Raw genomic sequence first — 24,840 nt, 5'->3', positions numbered from 1 at the left:
AAAAAGCAAAGCTTTTAAAAAAGATGTCCTTAACTGGAAGAGAAACCGAAATGGACTCAGACTTCGAGTTAAGTTTGTAATTTTTTGCATTAAAAAAGAAGAGAATTGTTTAGGAACTGATTCTAAGCGGAAGACATGAGTTTATTGAATGTCTGGGAGTTTTGTATTTAAATACAGTTAAAAAACCACATGATCCACCAGTACATCCCAAACAGTTTACAACATGGAAGTCTCTAGTATTCATATAATACAGTTTACAAAAAAAGAAGATGCAGCACCTAAATGTGAAGGTTATGTTCCACTTACATGATACACAATTAGATTATCACTTCATGAAGAGTTGTTAAGTAGGAAGAATAAATTACTATGATACAGTTTTATGAAAAGCTGGATTTCTGTGTCAACTTCCCTATTATTTAAAAGATCTACTCAGGCAAGAAAATACTGTTTCTAGTAAAAAAATTATCTAATCTATGACCATTAGCTGGTTGTTTAACATAAAATGCAATGGGCCGTGGAAATTCCCTTGAGAATGACATAAGTAGCTGTACAGTGTTTTTTGAAAGTCTGTTTCCCTCAAACTACATGTAGTTTTCCTAGTAAATGTAAGTAAACTACCATTTAACTACTACTAGTTTTAATTGATTTGTCAACAAGTGTAGCAGCGTCAAAGAGTACTGAAAGCAAAGAATGTATTCAAATTTCTGGCATCTTTTGCTTGCAATGGGATTTTTTGGTATGAATTAGTTATTTAACAGGAAAGGAGACTGCAGTGTTGTGGGAGAGAGTTGTATACCAGCAGCTGAGTAGTTTCTGTTTAAAATTCCTGTGGAGAACAGAAACTGATAATACCACACTTCTATTAAGAGCAGCTAAAATACAATCTTTGTATTAATTCTTTTACCTAATTAGACACTCTAAAGAGATTATAATTAATAGTAGAAATAAAAGTATGCAAGTACCAAAACTGAGAAATAGCTCATATTCGTCATACTCAATAACAGCATTCTAGCTTTGAAAGCTGAAATTTTCTCAAAAATACAAATAAAAATTTAATAATTCTGCTATGGATTTCTGGACAAAAAAAAGTCTGCTTTTCCTGATTTAACCTATTAAATATGGCCTACTTTTACATCAAGTAAAAAGGTGTCAGACATCACTCTGAGCAAAATTTGAAGCATTCTGAGCTTTCAAAAGGGGCCACACTATTTTTACTTATTCCAGGCCTTAACTGATAAACAGTAAAAGAAAAAACATGAAGTAATTTGCAGTTTAAAATTAATTACACCTATTTGTTACCCAACACATCCCTTTAAAAATTGATTCTTTCATATTCTCAATGAAAATTTAAAGAGCTCTTTCTTGCCTGTCAGGCAAATCACTACTTGTGCAAATTTAAATACAGTACATTGACCTAATGTAACAGTGGACAGATAGCAAAAAAAGAAGTGTTCAACAGAGTTGCACACTAAGACTTTCAGTGTGCAGAGTATGTCTACAATAAAGTGCTTCTCTTAACAAGTTATATTAATAATAGTATAGATGTTTACTTAGCTTTAAAGCTTAAATTCCTTAGTAAATGGTTAAATCTCCCTCTACACCCCCAATCCTGCAAGGCACATTTAAAACACAAGCAAAGCACTGACCGTGAAGGATTAAACTACAATTAAAAAAATTAAGTGGTAGTAAACTATTGACTAGGTTTGTAAACAGTACCCCATCCTATTGCATGTCAATGTTCATGCATTATCAAAGTGAGTTTCTGTGGGAGCAGCTGCTGAGCTCCAGATTTAACAATCAAGGCAGCTTTCTTGATAAAATGCTACTGTACCCTAGTGTTTTGGTGTGGAATCCCACTTTTTTCATCACTTGAACAATAAAAAGTCACATTTGATGCATTTAAACCTGTAGCCTTAATTTACAGTTAACACAAGTGATTAGTGGCTGGTTTAGATCCTAGGTCTAGATTTTAGTTTTGGGGGTTTGTTTTAAATGTATGTGATGTTCACCTCTTCTGTTGAGCCTTACAATGAAGTGCTCAGTACTCTTAAGAGAAGGTTTTGGTTATGTTAAAATATAGCTGGCCTGTTTTTTGGAGGCCATAACTTGGACCTGATAAACACTTGGGAGGAGTAATTAGCTTCTGTAAAACTAAAACGGCATGTAGAATCAAATCCAGCAATTACTTTTTGCAAGTTCTTGTAAGACCAGCTTTCAGAAGTTTCTTTAGGAACAACATTGCAAACAATGTCCATCACCACAAGTGATCTCTTTCTATAAAATATTGAAATGGGACATGCTTCCACAGATGTTTCACAGAAATTAAGTAATTCCACTAACATCAGAGCTTACAAAAACTGTCCAAGTGCTCTTACAAGGTACACATAGCTAAACATTGCCTTCATACCACAGAAGATGATGCTCTATGAGTGAGAGGCATTCCACTGCTTTTCAGAAAAAGATCACATTGAGTTCATTTTGTCTTTCTCAGCTCTTGCAACAGAGCAAACAATACCAGAAGTATCAACACCAGAGCTCCAAGTTTTCCTCATTTGACATTCCAGTTTAGCGTTTTATCACCACCTGCTCATATGCTCCAGATCCTACTCTGAAAATTTGAAAAAAGTTAGTTCAATGTCAATTTAAATGGAAGCTAAATAGCAAGTATCACATATCAGTCAGTGTATTGTTTAAACAACCCAACCAACAGCCCTCCCAATAAAACCCCAACAAAACCTCTCCAACCAAACAGTAAATACCAAACCAGCTAAATGTGAAGGGTAGAAAATATTCATCATTATTACCATGCCATGGAGTCACCTACACTTTAATGCACTAAAAAGATTTTGTTGTAATAGTCAAAATGAACAAAAAGTAATGTTACTAAATAAGAAGTTACTGTTGGACTTCACTACAATTTCTTAAAAATCACATTTAGGGTACCCATCCCCACGGCTACATGATAAGCAGCTATTACTCTTTATATACATTTATACATAAACAGATCAGTGTGTCTAAAAAACCCAGAAACTGATTGTCATCTTACATTAAGATACAAGAAAAACTTCTTCAGTGTTTTGTTCACTTCGAATTGTAAACAAAACTCTCTCATTTCCCACATGACAGCCCATAGTGGGTGGTTTTCCACAGCAAATTGCAGTACTATGTAAAAAATTAATAGGGTGACCTCTGCCTTAGTACAGTATTGTGCCTGGACTGTTGTGGCAGCTGCATTAGGACAGGTCTGTGTGCTACAGGAGCATGTTCTGTCCCCATTCATGTTATCCTAGCCAGCTGTTGGTGTGCCCAGTTTGCAGATGAGCCAAGGAATCGCTTTTTAACCACCAGTGTTACATACACATATAAAATGCAATTATTTTATGACTTTAATATATTATCAACTGCCTTTATACTATACTAAGTTCATAGTCGTTGCTGAAATACTGAGGCTATTCTGATTTCTTCAGCTAAAAATATTGAGGTAACACAGTATTAGAGCATATTCTTGCTCATATTTCATGCTTTCTCATCTGAAGATTAACACATTCAGGTCAAGTCATATATCAGGGTGTTTGAAGAAGGTTTAGAGAAGAAAAAAAGGCCTCAGGTTCTAAACAACAAGATAATTGGAGGCAGATTATCAGAAGAAAGAGTTTAGTGCTGCAAATAGCTGAAAGGTGAACAAACCATTGAAACAAGTGGAAACAGGATGTGTGAGAAAAACTAAACTGAAGAAAATGATTGTGGTTATCAGGAAGATGTAACAGTTTGATACTGTAAAGGCAGATGTGTGAAACACTTAAAATTTTCTCCCCACTCCAGAGTAAAGTAATAAAGCTGTAGAGCTCCCATTTGAAACTGGTGTCTGTTCCCTGTGTCCATATAGAAACTCATCTTGGAAAACCTGAACTGAGACTCTTCAGAAACTCTGAAAGTAACAATTCTTATGGCTGACACATCAGTTCTGGTTTGGAAATGATCTATGTGTCCTATTTTAAAAACTGACAATCTAGCTCTTTTGGTGCTTTTAAATGATACAGAATAGAAAGATACAAAGGATAAAAATGTAGATTCAGAATAATTGCTGTGTAAGATCCATTTTTATTCAGTATTGCTTAAGGATTACTTGTTCAGGCTACATACCTGTTCGGTAGATGGTGGCTTCCAAAAGAAGTGCTTCCACCAGGGCCCACAAATAATCTTAAACCTTCTTCTAAAAGGCAAATGAATTTAAATATGTTAGCTTTCTTTAAAGTTGCCCTAACTAAATCTAAGAAATTTTAAGTCTACTGCTTTTGTAGCCGATACTTTCAGATGCGAATACTTCAGGTAATGAAGAACCAACTCCTACATGGGGTAGGTTGGAGGAAGTACCTTTGTCACAGATTTGCACCTGCTCTTTTGGCTTAAAATAGTGATCTGGGAAAGCTCCCTGAGTCATGTACAGGTATTTTCAATTTCTGGTAGATAAGGTGAAGTAGAAAGTGTAGCACAGTCCTTATGAATACAAACAACAGGGACTGTGAAGAGAGTGGGTTTTCCTAAGGTCCATAATGTACATCAGTTTGTCCTATGCTTCCTTAATTTATCTCCATACCTTCTGCACTTGAGTCTAAACTGAAGTCTTGACTCTGGAGTATCTTTTCAACGATATCATCAGCATCAACTCTGGTAGCATCAACCCTCTTCAGCTGTGATTCCACAGAGTCTTGCTTTACAGGATGTCTGCAAAAATAAATATATTTAGAGCTCTTAGATATGATAAAGGAATTTACTTTTGCTAGATAAGGTTTTCAAATTAAGTGTACCTGCATTGTTTTTCAGGTGGTGCATCTTCAGTAGATGTATCAATATCAGCTTCAGTTACTTTTGGCTCAGTCTCTTCACATGCCTCTAGAATACTTCCAGTTCCTGTTGAGGTACTTCCCACTGAGGTACTCCCTACTGAGGTGTTTCTCCTGTGGCAGAGTTCAGACAGACTGGATGATCTAGAGTGACATGTGCTATATCCTGTTGGGAAAATACAGGAGAGATGGGTTAGGTATGTTCTTGACAGGCCAAGTCCATCCTGAAAGCAAAATTTGTGTTTTGTCTTCTTATAAAGGGACTTCCAAAAGCCCTAAGAATGTATGTGCATACATCAAATAGACAACTGACTTTGGCTTTTGTATCCTAGCACCTGCCATCTTATTTTGTTCTGCGTAACCCTGTTTATATCAGAACAATTAGAATGACAAATATCATTGCCTTGAGCTTTTAGAGATAAGTCTCCATTTTTTTACTCATGGAAGAGGTAAAAATCTCATTCTGATATGTTCACTGGAGGGAACAAAGGCAAAAAGCTGTCTTGCATCTGAAGAGATAATCCAGTGAATCCATTCAAAAGGGGAAAAATGTTATCCTTGCCACACCTGAAACTCCTAGGAGAAAGCTTTCAATCCAAACCCTTTTCAAAATATAAAGTAAACTTATTTTCCATTGTCTGAGCCTGGAAAGAAAAATAATCCCCAAAAACTGATAACAAAATTGTGGACAGCTACCTGACAGTTTTGATTGCTGACTTGCATAGCTTGATGTTCTGGAATGTCCACATGCACCAAGTTCATCTGGGACTGAGGCACTCTTTGATGAGACACCTGCAACACAAGTCAGACAGTGTTTCTAAAGCAAACTTTATTGCTGCTTTGCCTGTAATCTTGATTAAATTCAAAAGTCACATTTCCCAGAGGGATTACAGACTTGACACGGATTTTCTACAAACCTTTTGGAGATCCAAGTGCTACAAAAATACCATGCATGATAATGAATATACATTCTTTAAAAAATTAAAATGATAATATATATCTGAGCAAAACAGAGAGTACCATTGGGTTAGAACAGATTTCTGTGAAATGTAGTTGTAGATTTGTCTAGTGTCAATCCTGAAGAGATGACCATTCTTTCTCCAGTATCATAGTAGAACATTGTGCCAGATGTTTTCTGTCTGAAAAGCTGACCTGCTTAAAAATTTCATCTGTGTTTGAAGCAGAAACCCACAAGCCATGCAAGAAGGCCAACTGTCAGCATTCCTTTCAGATTTGAAGTATTTTAAACATTTTGAAACTATGAGGCCAGTTATAGAAGAGTTGAAAAATTAAGAGCATTATTCTATACCTGCTATACCCAGATGCGCTACTTTTAAGTTTTCTCCACCTTTCCTGTCTTCATGCAAAGACTCTGATTCTCCAGCAATTGCTATAGATGTTGCTGTGGAAGGAGGCCTGTAAGAAAAAGGTAGTTAAGATTTGCTGTAGTTCTGTTGTAGTCCTTCTGAAATGATCAGCACATAGTTTTGCTTTCAAATATGTTGGCATAATTTATACTGTGCATCAGTTTAACAGATCTACAATTCTTTTCTGGAAACATGCTGCCTAGTCCCCCGTTAAGGAAAATTAAAAAAAAAGAAGCTTTTATGGTTATTACTAGAGTGGTATGTCTTTAAAAAAAAAAGAAACAACTTCAAATTAAAGTATATGAATCACAGGACAGTTTACATGCTAAGAATATATGTTATTCAGTACTTGAAGAAATACACGAAAAGGTGGTAAGCTAAAAAAAAAAAAAACCCAATGTATACAACAATTGGCCAAGTTGGCTTCTGTGCTGGCTTTTTTTCATCCCTGTCATTGGGGAGGAAATGATTCTGGGCTGATAATCCTCCCAGCTCCTAATAAAGGGGCTTATGGCACCATCTCCATGTATTGCCCTCTCAATTTTACCTTCTACGAAACCAAAAAAGCATCATGTATGATATAGTTTAAATTTTAGTTCAATATTAAAAACTTTTAATAAAGCTCAAGTGCTTGTTAATACCAAGATCCAAAGGGAGAACTTATTAAATTAATAAACCTCTTAGTTTGTGTTTTGCTAGTGCAAAATACATAGTTACAAAATTACAAAGTACAAGCAATCTCTTGCAAGCAAATACAACCAAAATATATTTCAAGATGCTACCTACATGTTTTTTTAATGCTTTGTTATTTTCTACTTTGGGAACAGATTGTTAGTCTGCATACAAATGGGTATTTGTTGACATTTTTAGATTTGACATTGTCAATAAATGAGTCACTGTCTTCATGTAAATTAACACAGCCCTTCTTAGGTTTTGTTTGAAAGTAAAGAGAGAAAGAAAAAAGCACTTCTAGAAGTACAGTGCCTGTGTGACTTAATTGCATAACATACTTTTAAAAGCAAGAACTGAATGGTTTCAGGGATGTCATCCCAGATCAAACACCAAGCCTTCTAGGCTTCGTCATTAAATATGGAGTTGATGCCAGATTGTGAAACTGTTTTAAGTTTTATTTTTCCTCCTACAAAGGACATCTGGATTAGATAAATTTTTTTGTTCTGTTTGTGCTGGAAGTTTATGTTCCAGGAAATGGTTATATCACCAGTTTGAAAGAAAATGCTAAGTCTAAATAATTTGAGTAAGAGATTTTTTCTTTAGGAATCCAGAAAGCTATTTAGGTACTAATTTCAACTCCTTTAGTACTAGCAATAAAAAACAAATACGTTGCTTTGTTTGTATCTAAGATCTGATGATTAGTTGCCTTTGATGAATTGTTTATCAGTTCCAGTGATGTATTTCTTAGTAGGTCTAAATCTAAAGTAAAACTACTGAAGTTGTTCTGAAGTCGAAGAGGTGCTAAGTAATGAGGGACACAGAAAAGGTTTGCCCAATCAGACTAATTCAGATAATACCCTCTTGCTATTTATTCAGTAAGCACAAGATGAGATTTTACCGTGTTCAGTTCTGTTCTTCTCATTAAATGTTAGTAGAAGAAAAGAGAAAGGACATTTAGTGGTACAAGGAGACATTGAAGAGTTCTCTGGTGAATCACCTAAGCTAGACTGGTACAAAACCACAGCAAAACTATTACACTTCCTTAAATACAGATTAAGAACAACGAGGCCAAAGGATCCTGGCTTCCTGCCCTTCAAATGTTACCTCTTGCATCTTTTACAAAGCTGCATAATGTCTTTGCTAAGTAAATATCTTTAAGTGCTTTCTCTTGTACCAAGTCATATCACACTTCTGTTGTTTGTTGGATTTTTTTTTGCAAATGAATATTTCAAAATCGTCTGCAACCTGTGAATAAAAGGTATAGCAGAATTTTTTCCAGACACAAGTATTAGTCAGATCACCCCATACCAAGTGTATTTATATAAAGTTGCTGCAGGAACAGTTTCCCTGAAGTGTTTGTTTTGTTGGGTTTTTTTTACATTACAGAGGTACAGGTGAGTATTCTGTGCTTGATACTAGTACCTAACAGCAAGAACTATGACACTTCTACTGGCAATTTTACCATGGTAGTCATTATTCAGCTACCATTCCATTTCTTTGGCTTTTTTTTTTTCCTAAATACTGTTGCCAGATTAGAGAGATATAAAAACACAAATTAGAAGTGTAATTCTCAACATGGAATGTATGATCAAAACCCCACTCCACAGAGATTTTTTACAAACTTACGTTTTAAAGCATGGGTCTCCAGACATCAGCTGCATGTTGATCAAAACCTACACATTAAGAAAACAAAATCCACAATAAGAAAAAAAATTGTCTCTGTGACACATGCATAGTCATGTAAGTAAGTTAAATTTGCCACAAATGTTATATTTAAGGAAATACATCACACATGCAAATAAACATCAGCAAAAAACAACATCTTTTTTCTTAGGCATACAAACACAAAATACCATTTAAGGTAATATAGGTTCTGAAAAAGACACATATACAAGGAGAATCTTAGAATTATTAATAATTAAGATGGCTTTAAGGGAAAAACAGAGCCAAGAAACCTAAAACCTGAATGAGCAAACAGAACATTGTTTAGACCAACCAGTGGGTGCTGAAGTGTGTTCTTTGCTGAGGGTGTTCAGCAAACTGCTGCCTCTCAGGACGGGTTGTGCTAACATCAAACACAGCAAAAACACACAGGGCAAATATGCCATAGGACACTGTGCATTGAAGGCTTGTTAGGCAGGTCAAAACCAACCATTAATTACAAGTGTTCTGGACAGTCTGTGAGATCAGAAGGTCCATGCACAGAGTGTGTACTGAATGATGTGGAAAATTAACCCTAGTGTCTCAGTAGAAAAATAATTTGTGTTTTTAAAATTACCTGACAATCTCAACAGAATTATTTTCAGGTTTATGGAGCTTACTCAGTTTTTTTAACTCCCTGGACTAAGGGAAGAAAATGTCAGAATGGGTGTCTTGCAAGAATTCTCCCCAACTGTTACCATGATTACTAGCAAATAGAAAACAGGAAAATCCCAGGAGTCATGCAGATATTGAAGGTGACTTGTGCCTAAATAAGCCAGTTAATAGATGCACTCTCAGAAAGACGCACAGAAGGTTGCCCAGTCTTGAAGATGCCATATATTAACTTGTCCATTTTTCAGCTCCCTTTGGACTAGGATCACCTTGTAAAAGCTTTTATTTTACAGCTATCCAACTCCATTTCAAAGTTGGGACAAGTTCTATTTTTGACTGCGTGGATTTTAATGATTGTCTCTAAACAACACTTTTGGTTTTACTTCAAATAGCTTTCCTTCCAGAAAGATGTTCAGCAAATAAGTTTTAAATTTCATTAAGTGCATAATAATAGCACTTGTTCTCTGCTTTATTGCTTTAAGTATGATAAAGGAAAGAAATTACTTTGAGAATGGAGTTGTCTTGTCTTGTATTTTTGGTATCATAACCTTCCAGTAAACAGCGACGAGTGGTATTTCCCGATCCAGCAAATTCTGCTAGGTTTAGATCTGCAAATCCCAGCTGTTAAGGGAAAATGACAATTAGTAGTAAGCATTTAGCTGAATGAAGGTACTTGCTAATTACACATTGAGTACCACTCAACAGCAGTTTCTTTCAAATATATATGAGGATGCCTGTTAAAAGGAATGGACAGAGGCAAAAAGCAGAAAACAAACCCAGAGTGTAAAATTCAGCATAGTTCTATTTTCAGTTAAAAATTTAAAGTGCCAAGAGAGAAAAAGAATGAGGAGAGTTTTCGTTATTTTTTAATGTAAAAGTGTAATTGTACTAACCCTTTCCACATACCAACCTTTCCACATACCAACCCAAAAGAAAAAAAGTTTTGGTGCTATAACATTGTTATATACTTACTAAACACACTAATTGAAAATTCCATCATCATTGTGTCACTGCATATTATAAAGTCATGGGTATTAAGTACTATTCAAGATTATTTTAAAAGGGCATAAAATGACAACAAAGAAAAGCTTATCTGTAGGCAAAATTAGTTATATCTCAATTTACCTTTGCATATGACTTTCCTCCTTTTAATTCCTAGGAAAAGAAAGGAAAAAGACATACCATTAAGCCTTTAAATATACTGACTCATTTTAGAAAAGCGGGTATCAATCTTTATTTTAAAATATCTCCCCACACATTTGCTAGACTGTGCTGTTGTCATTTAGACCTTAATATTCATAATGCCTTTGGAGCAGGCCAGCAAGACACTTGGAGAGAGGAATGGCAAGTGCCCAATGCCAGCTGGCACTGGGCTCTTACAAGGTCTGGCCCCAAAGATAGGAAGTGCTGCATGCAAAATTCTGGTACTTAGCACAGTTCAAGACTTCTAAGCTTACTGCTGATAGCTGGAAGGATCAGTCAAGAGCTAACTTTATAAATGCTGAAGAGAAATTCCTTTGCTGCCCTGCTGGAATAGGAGTTTTCTTCAATAAAAACATTAAACCCCCAAAAATTAGTCAAAGTGAGTAATAAGATTACTACCAGATTTTGACTAAAGGAATACCTGATGTGATTGCAGCTAAAATTTGCTTTATGAAGGTTATCGAACATTCAAAAATTCAAACAAAACAAAGCAAGAATGAGCAAGGAAGGAGGAGAGAAAGGGGGAAAAATGCTGCTTACCTTCCTTACAGACACCCTGCAAATGCAGGTATCCAGAATCCCTGTTGTGGCACTGGCACTGATCTTACACATAAAGAAGAACTTCTTCTTCCAGCGGACACAATTTGCCTGTACTACTTCCCTGCAAGTAGACAGCATATGCTCAGTGTTAGATGCACATACATTCAGAACCATACACTGCAATAAGCTCAAAAACAAACACTGGTTCCATTCTTTGTACAGTGGCCACTTCATGCAAATTCTGGTCCAAGGCCAGAGTAATAATCCCCTATTCTGCTCTTAACAGTACAGCATGACTAATAACTGTTTCAAACCTTGAACACAGTATTAAACCTCCAGAAGAATTGAACAGCCATGTGTTTTTGCAAATGAATGCCAGTGTAATTTCTGCAGTTTGCCTTAGGAGAGTGAAGTCTTCCTGAACATCAGCTCCCAGGCACTGTCTCCCAAGCTGCTGAGCTTTGCAATGTGCTCAAGATAGCATCTTTGACAAGTGCTTTTTCAGTTCAGAGGAAACGAAAATCATACAAGCGAAACTACATTAATTCGGGGCCTGGAAAAGTAGAGAGGAGATGATGTGCAATAACCAGACACAAAGTAATGCACTTGGGGCAAATGAGAATTGCAGCTACATACTGTGAGCTTGCCATTTGAGAGCAAAATGAGCTGACACATCTGAAGGGATCTGTTTCTCACAGGAGGATAAGAATCTGACAGTATGATGCAGTGAGGAAAAGGGAGGATGTAAGATGCTTTCAGTTACGAATTTTATAAGGCTCAGACAGAACACATTCTGTTTGGGTAATTCTGACCAAGAACAGACTCCAAAATGAGCAGGCACAGGGAGGACAACTAGAAAACCCCTGTATCTTAAAAGAGAAAAAAAATCATATAATAATAATACACTGGTGATTCACATACTTGAGACACCAAATAACTTTTAAGTCAAATGAGAAGTGGTTAAGACCAAAATAAAGCATAATCAAACATCCATTTAAAACTGAAAGTTAGAAGGCTTCAAACTACAGAGCTAGTTTCTGGAACAGCTTTCAAATAAGAGTAGATAAAAAGTCTTTACTGTATTTTATGACAAGGTTTGTCACTAACGGGGCATATGGACTCTGATTCTGATGATTTCCCTCAATAATCAAAAGTTCTTTTCTAGCCCCATGTTTCTAAATTCACAACTTGTAACTGTGAAGAAACTGATAATTTCTTCTGTCAGTCTAACCACTGAATACCATCTTCACATATGAAAATATTTCTCCTTTTTCCTCTTCCATTTTCCTAATACATACATTCTTATGTTTTATACTAACTTCTGACAGCAGCTTATTATTGAAGAAGCAGTTTGAAGTCTTTAGCAGATAGAATCCTATGGTTCTGCAGAGGCTGGAGGCAGAGTTCATTATATGTATAGAAAAATGAAGAATTACAGGCCACTCACAGAAGTTCTCTCTGCTGTGCTGCTGAGACTGCCAGCTCCAGGGCTCACTGGCACTGTGACTTCCTAAGGTGGGAATAAATCAGCCAGCCTAAAATGAGTCAGTGTAATGACCACAACAGACTAACAGATTCTGAGATACAGCACTGAGTCACATTCAAGCATGTGACCTGGAAGGAACATGCTCTATAAACACCACGATCTGTTCTTTATCTGGGATGTTTTACATTGCAAACTCTCCTGTATTGTGGGGGGGAAAGAATCCCATCTTGCTGTCATGTGAGTTATTTAAATACACCAAAATTCAAAAAAGGGTAATTACGCATAGTTACATCTCTATTGAAACAGGCTCAGACAAGAAGATATCACATAAAATACACCCTTAAAATGGATAATTAATAACTGTTAACATTTGTCACACATATGAAACAGTGCCACTGGACTGAAAGAGTTCACTTGACATCTACAGAGGTCAGAAAATCCTGTCTCATTACATCTGTTTTTTACAGAAGTAGGACAACAGTCATCATCATCTTTCCCACCCTTTCCTTGTCACCCAGGACACCACTGGCTCTACCAGTAACAGCATCACTGCTGCTGCTATTCATCACTTTGCTAAATTCTTGTAGTGTTTTTGCTTCTGTAACATTTCCAGTAGTAATAATGATACTTTTTTTCCACTGAAAAGATGTTTTTGTAAACTCATAAATTCAAAGCAATGTGCCAAAATCTTTGTGCTACTCAGTATAATGGTTCAAGTTTTTTCTGCTTCTCAGAACAGCCTTCTGCCTTTATAGCAAAGTCAAAGCAGCTGCACATTCTACACTTAGTGTTGCAGACATCACTCACTTTGTAGCAAAAGATAATGCAGTAAACATTAAACACATTTGTGCTTGTAAATGCAAAATAAATGTAAGTAATATCTGCTTGAGAAATGTAAGCATGCTTAAAACCTTTAAGGATTTTGAATTTATTTCAATATACCAATACTATTATATGGGTATAATGATTCAAGTAAGGAACATAGCACAAAACCACTCTGCTTTTGATAGACTCCATCCACTCATATCACAGGCCAGGATTTGCAAACAAGAAGTGGCAGTAAAAAGGCTACAGTTGTGGATGCTGATGGTCTAATTTTTCTAAAAATAAAATTAGATAAAACCAGGAGTTCTGCTTCCTTCTCATAAGGATGTCAGAAAAAAGAAAGTATCATTAGTTTCTTTTGCTGGCATATAAATCACAAGATATTTGAAAAATTTGTACACAAAAACCAAAAAACAAACAAACAACAACAACAAAAAAAATACCACAAAAAAGAAGAACCAACTGTCCCTATTCCCACAAAACAGTTCTTCTAATTCCACTATATAGAAGAAAAAATTTCTATAATTTAATTCAGGAAATTTTATAGTAAAGGGGAGTATCAGCTAGCTATTCCCATCATGTTGAAAAAGGTCAAATAATCAGAACATTTAACTTCAACGGTAACATCTAAGTTTCCAGGATTGTTAGTTAAGTGCAAGGCCTTTAGGAAAGAAGCAGCTGTATTGATTGGCTGCTATGGAAATGAACGCAGATAACTCCTGGCAGCTGTGCCGGTGCCGCAGGACGCTGGGGAGAGCTTTCCGTTCTGAGTCACTTTCCTATGAGCCTCCCGCTCACTTTACCACATGCAAAGCAAAACCAGTTGTTTTCTTAATCAAAATGTATCTTAGTTACCAAGATGCACTGAATACATAGTAGGCTGTAGTGCTTTGGTGTAATTGAATAAATGCTGTCAGTAGTATGTAACCACAAATAAATTCAATAAACAGATACTTTAGGATGAAATGACTCAAAAGTATAGATGTTACCATCACTGTTTTTTTCTTTAGAGTGACAGTTGCACATTGACTCAATTTCAAATGCAAGATTTAAACTGTAAACAAGTTCTTATTGGTAGATGTTTTGTATACTGTACACAACTGCCACTTAAAATGTTGAATACAATTGGATTTTTCTTCTGACACAACAAAGAAAAAAGTAAACTGAAATAATAGTAATGAGTCCTAATCTAGTCACCTCCTCATCCTAAATTGTTAACAAGTGATGGACTTTTTTTTAAGGTGTGTATGTTCATCGGATTGTTTGTTCACTTCCACATGGATAAAATCTTTGAATATTGGCTTGGTCCAGCAAATAGCTACAAACACAAAAATCAGCACTTTTAAGGACCTCCATTGTAATGGGGAAAATCCCTTCTTGCTAAATGGAAATGCTTTAGCATGAGAGGCTCTGAAATAAAGAAGCCAAAACTCCTTGTGGACATTTACTAAAAGACTGTGTTCCATTAATCAGAAAATTTACTCAAGTTTTTATTTGAATTATTCTAAACAGTCTATTAGGATCTTTAGCCATATGGGGATGGTTATGTTAAACTACTTGTATTTGTAGTGCAATTATTTTAGATTTATTGGTCACCAAAGAAACAGTAAATCGGGATCATTTGTTTTACGATGCCATTTATCTTTTTATCAGACTACATTCACATGAAAATACTTCCAGAACTCCTTTTGGGTTTAACACTTCAAAGAAAATGCTCTTTGCTGATGCATCTTACAGCATGTGAACAGAACATGAGTTATCTACTCATTCTACTCACTCAGGTACTCAGAGCCAGCCTGCACCCACAGCCTTCCCCAGTGCTCGGGCTGAGCAGGACACTGGTGTGCTGGACACATACACAGACTGCATGGCTCCCAGGCCATCCCACTGCTCACAGTGCAGCTCCATCCTGAGTGCATCTGCTCCAGGTGCTGGCACTGCAGGCACAGGGATCTCTGACTGCTGGTGCCACCCCAGGGGCTGGCATTTGCTGTAACCCATCTGGACTCTCCAGGTGCTGGCACACAATGCTCCAGGGCAGCTGCTTGCACAGTGGACACAGGGCCCTGTGACCCACAGTCCCACTCCCATGGCACAAGGTTCTCCTTCTGGCCTCTCCTGTTCTGGCAGCCCTGTGACACTCTGGACTCCAGCTGCTGGCACTCAGACACCCCTGCCCCACAATGCACACTGAACAGAGAGCCCTTCCCCAGGAAAGAGTCACAAAGAACAGGAAGATACAGGAGACAACTAATCTAATTGGATTAGACAAACGTATCAACCAGAAAACTATTTACATCCAACTGGCCCTTTATCCCCTTAACTCCCTATTGTTCCTCCTCAAACTCATCCCTTCCTCCACCTTTAGTTCCTCCTCAAATTGTCCCATGATAAGCTTCTTCCCTTGTATCCCATGATGTGTCTCATAGGCAGCAACCCTCCTCAGTCCAAAACATGATTTAGTTTTAGTTCCACGTGATGGGTTTCCTGCTTGGACAATGGAGCTAAGACTCTCCTGGGACAGCCCTGGGAGGGATCCAGAGAGGGTATTCCCTTGTACAAGCCCATAATTTCAGTTCCCCACCTGCTTGTGTGTCCTTGGGATTGTATGGATGGGCTTTGATGGGCTGATGGTTCCAGGACTGGGAATAGCTGGAGCTGGGTATTATTTTAAGCTCTCCACCTTCCCTGCCTTTGCTGGCTGCACTCATTTGTGGGTGTGCAAATGGACTTCTATCACCTAAAGCTTCCTTTGATCGATCCCTCTCTGAATAAAGTTAATAGAAATAGGTCTGTCCTTCTGATAAAAATACAGCATTTAGTAGACTGGAGTTACTTTTAGTGTAGTGAATAGTCTTCTAAGATGAGAGCAATATCCCACTCATACAGATATTTAATATATATACCTTTTTACGTGTCTAACCTCTTTCTTCTGCAGAAAACTGGAACACCTAACAAAGGCCAGTGTCATGATCCATGCCATTACAGAGACAGGAATTAAGGCATTAAGCTACAATGTAACAGTGTAACCACACATCAGTGGCTTCAGGTTCAGGTACTTCAAGACTGAACCTTTCCTAGGCTGTCTTTAGTATTAGGAAGGTATTGTTGGATATAGAATTCTCATTTATACTATACATTAACACAGAAGGGTTTGGCATGCGAGAGACCTCCTTGCACTCCTCCTACTCAAAATCTACTTCTATGGAAAATTCACACAGTGTCATAGTTGAGGGAAAAGGTACAGGTACCCGTGCAATGGGTCCTGGAACAGTACTAAGCTACACTTTAAATTGTTATCCAATAACCAAAATTCTAAATTTAGGCTTCATATAGAAAAGTGCATCACTTGTAGTGCTTGGAGTATGAGCTCCAAAATATATGCTGTAGCAATAAGCTTATGCAAAGTTTTAATGTATTTTTCCATTCAGGAACAAATTCAGTTTACTTTTCCCTTAATATTCTTTTGTATCCCCCATGCCTGAGGCATATAAGAAGATGCATTTACTCCAACAAAAACGTTTTTTTCCTAAGCATTGCTAAAATACCAAACAAAACAAGTAATTTACAAACAGAGCTTCAATGGTTCACAAATTTCAGGACTAAGCAAACAGCTGGCTCTGCAGGAAAAGCTCCACTTGTTTACAGTGCACAATTAATTTGCTGTTACTATGTGCAAAATTTGAACAGAGTAATCATTTTCTATTCTACATGTTTTTACTCATAATAAAATAGGTTCCATTTTTAACTAGCAGCATTTCATGTCAACAGCTTTTTATATATGTATAGATTGATCATGGATGAAAAACTGCTGAGAAAAACTGGTAAATGCAGAGACCTAGAAGGGAATTAGCACTGTGAAGGGTAAACTGCATTAGAAGACTGTAGTCAGCAAGTCAGAGGAAATTGAACATCTGAGACTCTATCTGCAGCAATGTGCTTGGTTCTGGGGCCTTCTTGGCAGAAAACTGATGAACTGAATGAAGTCCAGGAGGTGTGAGTTGAAGGTCTGAATCGGGGATGAATTCTTCTCTGGTGCAGGAGAATTTGGAAACATGGGATTTTTCTGTCTGATGATAAGGTGAAAGAAGATCTAATTACCATCTACAGCCATCTCTACTAATTTAGAAGATGGAACCAGACATTTCTTAGTGGGGAACAGGGAAAGGAAAAGAGGCAAAACCAAGGTAAATTCCAGTAAAAGAAGGGACAGGACAAAGCTTCCTGATCTAACTGAAATTAGTCTTGCTTTCAGAAGGCAGCTGGACTGTGATCTCTAGCATTCTACTTCACCCTAATTTATTCCGTGAACAGAAATAGTTCTTAAACTATGGAGGCAATCAGGTGCTATGGTACTTGCAAGTGGCAAGTTTGTGGCAGAAAAATACTGTGCTCCATGTACTGTGCTGAGGTCAGGGGAAAAAAGCAAACCAACATCAGCTCTTTTAAACCCAAGTGCCAGTTCTGCTCAAGCCAGGCACCTTAAGCATGAAGGCTTTTCCCACTCTCTCTCCCTCTTTAACAGATGACTGTCATGTATCTCTTCTCAAACTTTTTTTTTTTTTGTGACAAGTTAGCTGTTGATACATCTCTTACCAGTTCTTACAAGTACAGTAACAGAAGTTTCCCAGGATTTAGCCCTTTTTATATCTGCAATAACCAGTTACACCCCATGCAAAGAGCAGACTATACAAACATTATTTTCTTCTACTGTATTCCAGAGATAAACCTTCTGAACTTCAAATATTATATTCTTTACTCATCTGATTAATTCTTTGTTTTTTCTCAACCATATTCTTTGAATCAGTTGACTAACACATTTTACTGTAACTATTAATGAAAGGAGAAGTACAAAGACACTACATGTTGAAAAAGTTGTACTTTGTGTAGAGAACTTCTCCTTCTTACCTTTTCTTCCCTACAGAGGACAGGGTCTGAAAGCTGCTTGACCAAGCATCTCTTCACAAATGAAAAATAAGTGGAAATTCAAGAATCTGAAAAAAGCAGCTACAAAATTGCAAGGTAGGATTTTTATCCCACCACCAACATTCCTCACAGTACTTGAAAACTTAATTTATTTCAAGTTCCCCAACTGTAAATCCAGTTACAGCTGAAAAAGCTATTAGAAGTAGCATTATCCAGCCCTGAAGACTGTCAGCAGGATTCATACATCATGCAGGAAGATTAGAGTGATAGGGACAGTGATTCCATGGGACAGGTATGTTTTTCTAACAAGTAATGTTATTTAAAAACAGAGTTACTTAAGCGGTGTTACTATCAGGAGAGTTTTTCAAATGCAGTAGCAGCAATCAGGAAAAGAACAGCAAAAAGACAACTTGAAGAGTCCAGTGAGGCAGAAAACCTACTTGCTAGTGTCACAAAAAATATGTGTAGTTTTAGACAGTTGAGAAGGAGGTGGCCATGCATCACTAGAAGTAAGAAGTACTTTTCTGGCAGATAAGAAATCAATTTCTACTGAAAGCAATTACACCCCCCTGGCCTGTATCTGTTAGGAATAAGAATATATTCATGCATGATCTCCCAAGACTTCCTCTCAGGACTAAAAAACCCCACATTGCTGAAATCTGTTGGAAAATAAAATTTGATGAAAAACTTATAGCTCTTGGCCACCTTGAACCTCTGTCTGTCACATACAGCAATCATAATCAGCTTCTTAGTTTAGAATGTTGTTGTGTAAAAGAAAAAAGATGGAGACATCAGCAGTCTAAATTGTCAGGAATCAGATCTGAAAGGAAGGAGAATATGACCAAGCTGAAGGCTGCAGTCAGAACACACCAACCAAGTCCTTTTCTTGAGTGGGGTGCAGCTGGAAACCAAGCTAAAAATGGAACTAGCAGGCTTACAGCTACTGTAGCCTCAGTCGATAGAGTAGAGCATTGAAAGTACACCCTCAAGAAATCAGATCCTTATTCCCAAAATTTCTTGGATTTCCTCATATGCCATCTGTTCATTTACTGCTGATTGAGCAACAGCTCAGCCTATGAGCCTCAGTTATCTGCTCTAGGGACCTATTAATTTTTGATTCAGCCTGTTAAAATGAGGGCAGTTGATGAAAGCCTATAGTTGCTAGGTATTTATATCTGCTTTAGAGTGGTTACAAATAAATATACTTAGAATTTAGCCAAGTCTGTACCTTAAAATAGTAATTTTTTTTCTGTTCAAAATATTCATAGGTGCCATTTCTGCACTGAAATAATCTTCTGTCCTTTCATGGTGCATTAGCCATTATGTGCACACTATTTTATGACCAGGCAGAACAGACACACAGTATCCTGGAATCTGCACAAGTGTCTCGTGTATTAATGTATCCAATTTCAAAGAGAGAGATCTAATGTCATTGGCCCAGGGAAAGGTAGAAAGATGCCTTGCCACACAGGAAACCAGGCTTAAGTGATGAAAGCTTCCTAAATAAAAATGAGGTTTGTTAGCATAACTTTGCATACATCCACAGTCTATTGGCTGAAAATCCAGCCTTTACACTAACATCTAAAACACAATGGTAAAGATGCAGAAGTCATGTTAGGAAACTGTTTCAAAAAGAGGAAGGCAGGAATTACACTGTATGGCTGATTGTCAGTTTGCTCAAACAACCAAACTGAGCCTCCCCACTTCTACAACGCCCTTCAAGGTTTTCCCTGGTTTAGAGTGAAAGCTTACAACACATTCATTCTTGCCAGAATTTCAGGGTCCTGCTCTTGCAGAAACTCTCCAACATTTTTTCCAGTTTAAACACTGCTGCCACTTGGCTGGTCAATGTCCTTGGATAAAAATTTTATTTGACACTACCAGATTATTTTAAAAGTTGAGTATTCTTGTCAGGTAATTAAACATTTAGTGTTATAATCCAGAATTTTATTTTCCTACGTTAAGGATTCACAGATGTGCATAGGGATGTTTCAAATAGAAGTTTTCTAATTGGAGTTCTAAAAAACTATATGCAAACACAAAATACAAAGTGATGTGGTTGACAAGTCTCCAGTAACATGGCCCGTGTCTCCATAACTATTCCTTTGGTAGCTCTTTCTCTGCAAAGATCTGAGAAGTGGAAAAAACCCACTATTTTCCAGTAGCTTCAACTTTTATTAGTCTTCTTTTTATCTCACTTCAGTGATCAGAGAGATGATGAAGGTACAACATTGCTTGCAGGATCAGGACTTTAATCATTCATACAACATGATCCATAGAGGGCTGACAGGACAATCACTTGAAGCTGTTTTCATGACAATTTGCTACATACATATGGGCCCCTATTCCAAGGCCTTCTCTGTGAGTAGGCTTTGGAAATAAAATGCTAATAATAATGTTAGGATGATTTATAGACTATTCATTGGACCTTTTTTTTTTTTTTACTTTCTAAGGCAAGAGGCAGCAGAGTATTGGTCTGTAGGGATACGAAATTGAGAACTTTGTAACTTCTCCCAAAATAATTAGTTTACTAGACCTCAATGAGTAACAAAAATAAAGCTATTAAGAAAACAGTGTGAGTTTCTCCCGCATTATAAAATGTTTGGAATGAGTTTGTCTATTACTTTCTGAAACAATAGAATTCTTTGAATATCTTTTATAAAGCTAAAACATATATATTTAAGGATATATCTGCCAGCTCACAGCAAAACTGACAAATGCATGCAACTAGAGGACTATGGCCATCAGAAAGTGTGCAACTGATATGTTTTGAAATACTACCACTCTGGTGTAAACTTAATTTCTTCCTTATTTGTTCAGCCCTTTGCTGAATCACCACTCTGAAAATTCATCGGTTAATTCTTAAGCCAGGAGCAAAGGCACTCCCTAAACTGGCACTGAAGGATCACTGCAAAAGAATTCTTTAACTCCCTACCAGCATACCCAAACATTCTCAGTCCAGTAGGAGTGAGTTACACTCACAGGGACCTTGACATACCAGTATATGTTCCACTGCTGTTCATTTTTAAGCCATAGCCCCAGAAAAAGAAAATGGAAGAATTCTAAGCTTCAGCTCCAACACATTTTACTCTAATAAACCATCCATAAAGATACGAATGTAGGCTTTCAAGTGTCCAATTTCAGCAACATGAATAGGCAAGACAAAAAAGACTAAGATCACCATAACATGTCAAAACCATCTGCTCAGCTGAAAGCAAGTCCTTGAAAATAGGCATCCTGTCCAGACGATGTATGTCAGCCTGTGGAAATGACTTCAAGGCAATAAGGGCTGGAATAGGACAGTAATGGCACATTAGTGCCTGAATCATGATTGTCATCATCATCATCTATTACTTATGAAGTCGGTCACAAGCAAAACGTTGAAGAAAGACACAGATGAGAACAGAGCACTGACAAGCTGAGCAACTTCCAACCATACAGAAGAAAAATTTATCTTCAATTATACATGCTAGTATAATGGAATGGTTAAATAAGGAGGTTCTAGGCCAAAGTCCCATTTTTATTCCTTCTCCTTAATTAATTTAATTTACAGAATCAAAGCAGATAATTTAGAAAGCTCCGTAACAACAGTATTTTAATAAGAAAATAACTGAATATTCATGGATTTGTTACTGTCTTCTCCCATTTCTCCTTTTTGTAATAATATTAAAGTAAAATAATAAGTCATACAATAAGAACAAGTGTAATGGGAGGGGAGTCTCCTCCCCAAACCTGAAGCCACAGCACACACCCTTCCTATTGACAAGGTTCTACCTCTGCCTGGTACATGGCAAAAATTAATACACTGGCACTCTATTTACCTACTGCTACCTGTGGATCGGGGAGCCACTGTCACGACACCTAACTGCTCCATTGCTGAGGCACAAGTGAAGGAAAATAAAGAGGAAAAAAAAGACATCTGGCTTGCTGCACTTGCACTGCAGAACTGAGCATGAACAAAATCAGTTACACATGACCCGAGCATTTAGAGGAAAAATTGAGGACTTTTCCATGGAACTCTCCAAGCTCTCCATGTAAATATCCGCAGAAGGAAACACAGCAAGCCAATGTTCAATAATTAAACAATACGGTCGCACAACTCACAGGGGACAGCTCAGACCAGAGACGTGGGGACAAGAAATTGCCTCCCCTCTGGTTACCTATCCGCTCAGCAGCTCCAGCGTGATGGCACAACAGATCTGTTTCTCTGGGACAACCCTCATTACTCAGGGATTCCTTTTCTCTCTTACTCCGTGTTTAGGAGTCTCAGTATTTATTTTACAACGTTACGACTCCAGGCAGAGAGCAGCCACGCAGACGAGGAGTTCCAAGCGCTCCCACATGTGTTCTCTCGCCGTTGATGCTGGCAAAGCAGGCGGGACGAGAACGCGGCCAGGCTGCCCGGTGCCACGCCGTGCCACAGCAGCTTCCCCTTGGGCGAGGGGAACGGCGAGCGGCACGGCCGCACCCGCCAGGAGCCCCGGGGCAGCCAGCCCTCCTTTCCCCGGGCCCTCGCCCGCCAGCGCGAACCGGCGGAGCCCCGGGCTCGCCGAGGGAGCCAAGGAGCGGCGGAGGGGCTGCGGAGGCGGCCGCGCTTGCCCTGCTCTCGGGGGGACGCGGAGCCGAGCGGAGCCGAGCGGAGCCCATCGGACGGGCGGGGGCGGGCGCGGCCCGCCCGGGGCTGCTCCGTGGGGCGGGCAGCGCGGCACAGCCCGGCTCGAGTCCCGCAGGCACCTACCGGGAGGACTCCCCGCTGAAGCTGCCCCCGTCCAGCAGCCGCACCTTGCAGAACAGGATGCCGTTGACGAAGGGCACGGAGGAAAGCTCGTCCAGTTCCAGCTCCACGCGGAACTTGAACTTTTTCTTCTTCATCATGATGAAGGCCATGGGCCTTCCCGGGGGCCGCCCCCACGGCAGCTCCGCTGCGCTCCGACCACCCCGCTCCGCTCCGCTCCCATGCCCGGGGCGAGGGCGGCACCGCGGGCCGGGCCGGAGCGGGGCCACTGCCAGCTCAGCCCTGCCGGCCGCGGCGCTCCCGGCCAGCGCTTACATGGCAGCCGGCGCCTCCCTTTCAAACCCGCCCGCCTCCGCTCCGCCCGCTGCCGGCACTGGCGAGCGCAGCCACTGGCGACGCTGCCGCCAAAGGCTCAACGCCGCCGGGCGGTTTCCCGGAGAAGTTGGCCCGGCCCGGCCCGGCCCGGGGTAACGCCGTTCAGGATCAGCCGGTCCCCACGGCCCGCTGGGTGTCCGCAGCAGCGACGTGGCCGAGCGGGGCTTTGCGGCTCCCCCGCCTCGCAGGGACCCCGCGGGGGCGGGGGCGCGTCCCAGGAGCGGAACCTCCTGTGCTGCTCGCAGCTCGTCGTTTAGAGAACAGCAACGTAACAAAGCATCATTGAGGCGTCCACATTTCAACTCCGAACTTAGGTTCCTTCCACTGTAATTTAAACCCTATAGGGGTCGTGTACAGCCGTTCAACCCGTAATCTACAACCAGCGCCGTTTCTGCTGCAAGCAACAGATGCTCATGGTCTTGTAGAGGAGGAGGGTGCGCACATCTGTGTTTACATTTAAAACAGTCCTGTGGCGTAGATGATTACGGCAACACACACGCGACGCTCTTGTTTAATGTATAGTTCAACACCAGCCCGTGCTCTCTAGGGAACAGCTTTGTCTTAAACAAAACGTTCCAGGAGATTTAAACATAAAGCAAGCTCCGAACAGCCTCCATCAGCAGATCAGTTTCCTCTTTACAGCGTTGCATAAGGAACACACAGCACGTCTTCCCACAATCAAGCACTTAATCACTTGAAAAGAAAAAGAACTTATAAGACTACGTATGCAGTGTGATCTGCCCCTGTAATCTTCTTGCAGTTTGTGGAAGTAGTGCTGCCCCTCCTTCAGTATAAATACATAGAAATACATTTTTCATAGAATACATACCTGATGAATACAGGTAGCACAATAATATGCAACTAAGTATATCAGAATGTCCCCAACTGTCCTGGGACGAAAAAAACCAAAAAAGCAGTAGTGAAGAGTAAAAACAAAAACACAAACAAACATAAAAATGGAAATGGTCTGGAAAATAAATGCTCTTTTTTTTTTTCCTGTCCTAAAACATACATAAAAAGAATTTATATACAGTTTTCTGGTAAAAAATAAACTAGGAGAGTAATTCTGAAGCCATTGTCAGTTTTGCATTCCTAACAAAGAATTCCCTACAAAACTCCTAAATGTCAAGAAATAACTGGCTCTGAAAGAAGTCTTTTTACTGGGGTAAAATTAATAAAAAGATATCATAGAGAGGAGATCTAGGCATTTGGCCTTGACCTATGGCTTCCCCTTTGAGAACCTTTCTTTTGTATGGCCTAAAGTAATCCTGGAAGTCTTTTCTGTCTAACAGACCACAAGCACCTACAGAGGAATTCATACAAAGCAATTTTCTGGTTACTGCACTCATCAGCTCTCTGTTCAGAGAAATGGAAGGTGAAAAGCTTTCAGCACCTAAAGGGACTGAATTAGTACTTAGTTGGTATCAAGTTATACCAAGAGCCCCCTTTCTTTTCAAGTAAAATACCCAGCTCTAGAGGGGTAATTTTTAAAAAATTATTGATAAAAGACATTACCTTATTTAGCTGGAAGATTCATTGCATTAAGATGTAGAA

The 24,840-nt window shown here is 38.9% G+C and overlaps 1 protein-coding gene across 2 annotated transcripts; it reads right to left on the bottom strand.

The window, feature by feature from the left end:
* Positions 1-120: 120 nt before the first annotated feature.
* Positions 121-23,156, bottom strand: FAM102B (family with sequence similarity 102 member B). 2 transcript variants are annotated; one of them, XM_033068041.1, is made up of 11 exons: positions 22,915-23,156; positions 10,940-11,060; positions 10,322-10,351; positions 9,701-9,817; positions 8,510-8,556; positions 6,154-6,260; positions 5,541-5,636; positions 4,809-5,010; positions 4,598-4,725; positions 4,144-4,213; positions 121-2,608 (listed from the first exon to the last, which is right to left on the bottom strand). In XM_033068041.1, the coding sequence occupies exons 1-11, from the start codon at positions 23,061-23,063 to the stop codon at positions 2,566-2,568; spliced, it is 1,110 nt and encodes a 369-aa protein (XP_032923932.1). In that variant the 5' UTR covers positions 23,064-23,156; the 3' UTR covers positions 121-2,565. The 2 variants fall into 2 exon arrangements, with proteins under 2 accessions (XP_032923932.1, XP_032923933.1); XM_033068042.2 differs by having other exon boundaries at positions 121-2,603; positions 22,915-23,148.
* Between the last annotated feature and the right edge of the window lie 1,684 nt (positions 23,157-24,840).

Source organism: Catharus ustulatus, chromosome 9, assembly GCF_009819885.2.
Source record: "Catharus ustulatus isolate bCatUst1 chromosome 9, bCatUst1.pri.v2, whole genome shotgun sequence".
NCBI lineage: Eukaryota > Metazoa > Chordata > Aves > Passeriformes > Turdidae > Catharus > Catharus ustulatus.
The sequence above is the reverse complement of the archived record's forward strand: the minus strand, read 5'-3'. Positions and strand labels throughout refer to the sequence as shown.

What these genes read in the sequence shown, in the direction of transcription:
- FAM102B (XM_033068041.1), bottom strand. Translation starts at nt 23,063, where the DNA reads ATGGCCTTCATCATGATGAAGAAGAAAAAGTTCAAGTTCCGCGTGGAG. An exon ending in TCAGCAATCAAAACTGTCAG is followed by an intron (nt 5,011 to 5,540) that starts GTAGCTGTCCAC and finishes TTTTCCCAACAG; the next exon opens with GATATAGCACATGTCACTCT. An exon ending in AGCCACCATCTACCGAACAG is followed by an intron (nt 2,609 to 4,143) that starts GTATGTAGCCTG and finishes TCAAATTTTCAG; the next exon opens with AGTAGGATCTGGAGCATATG.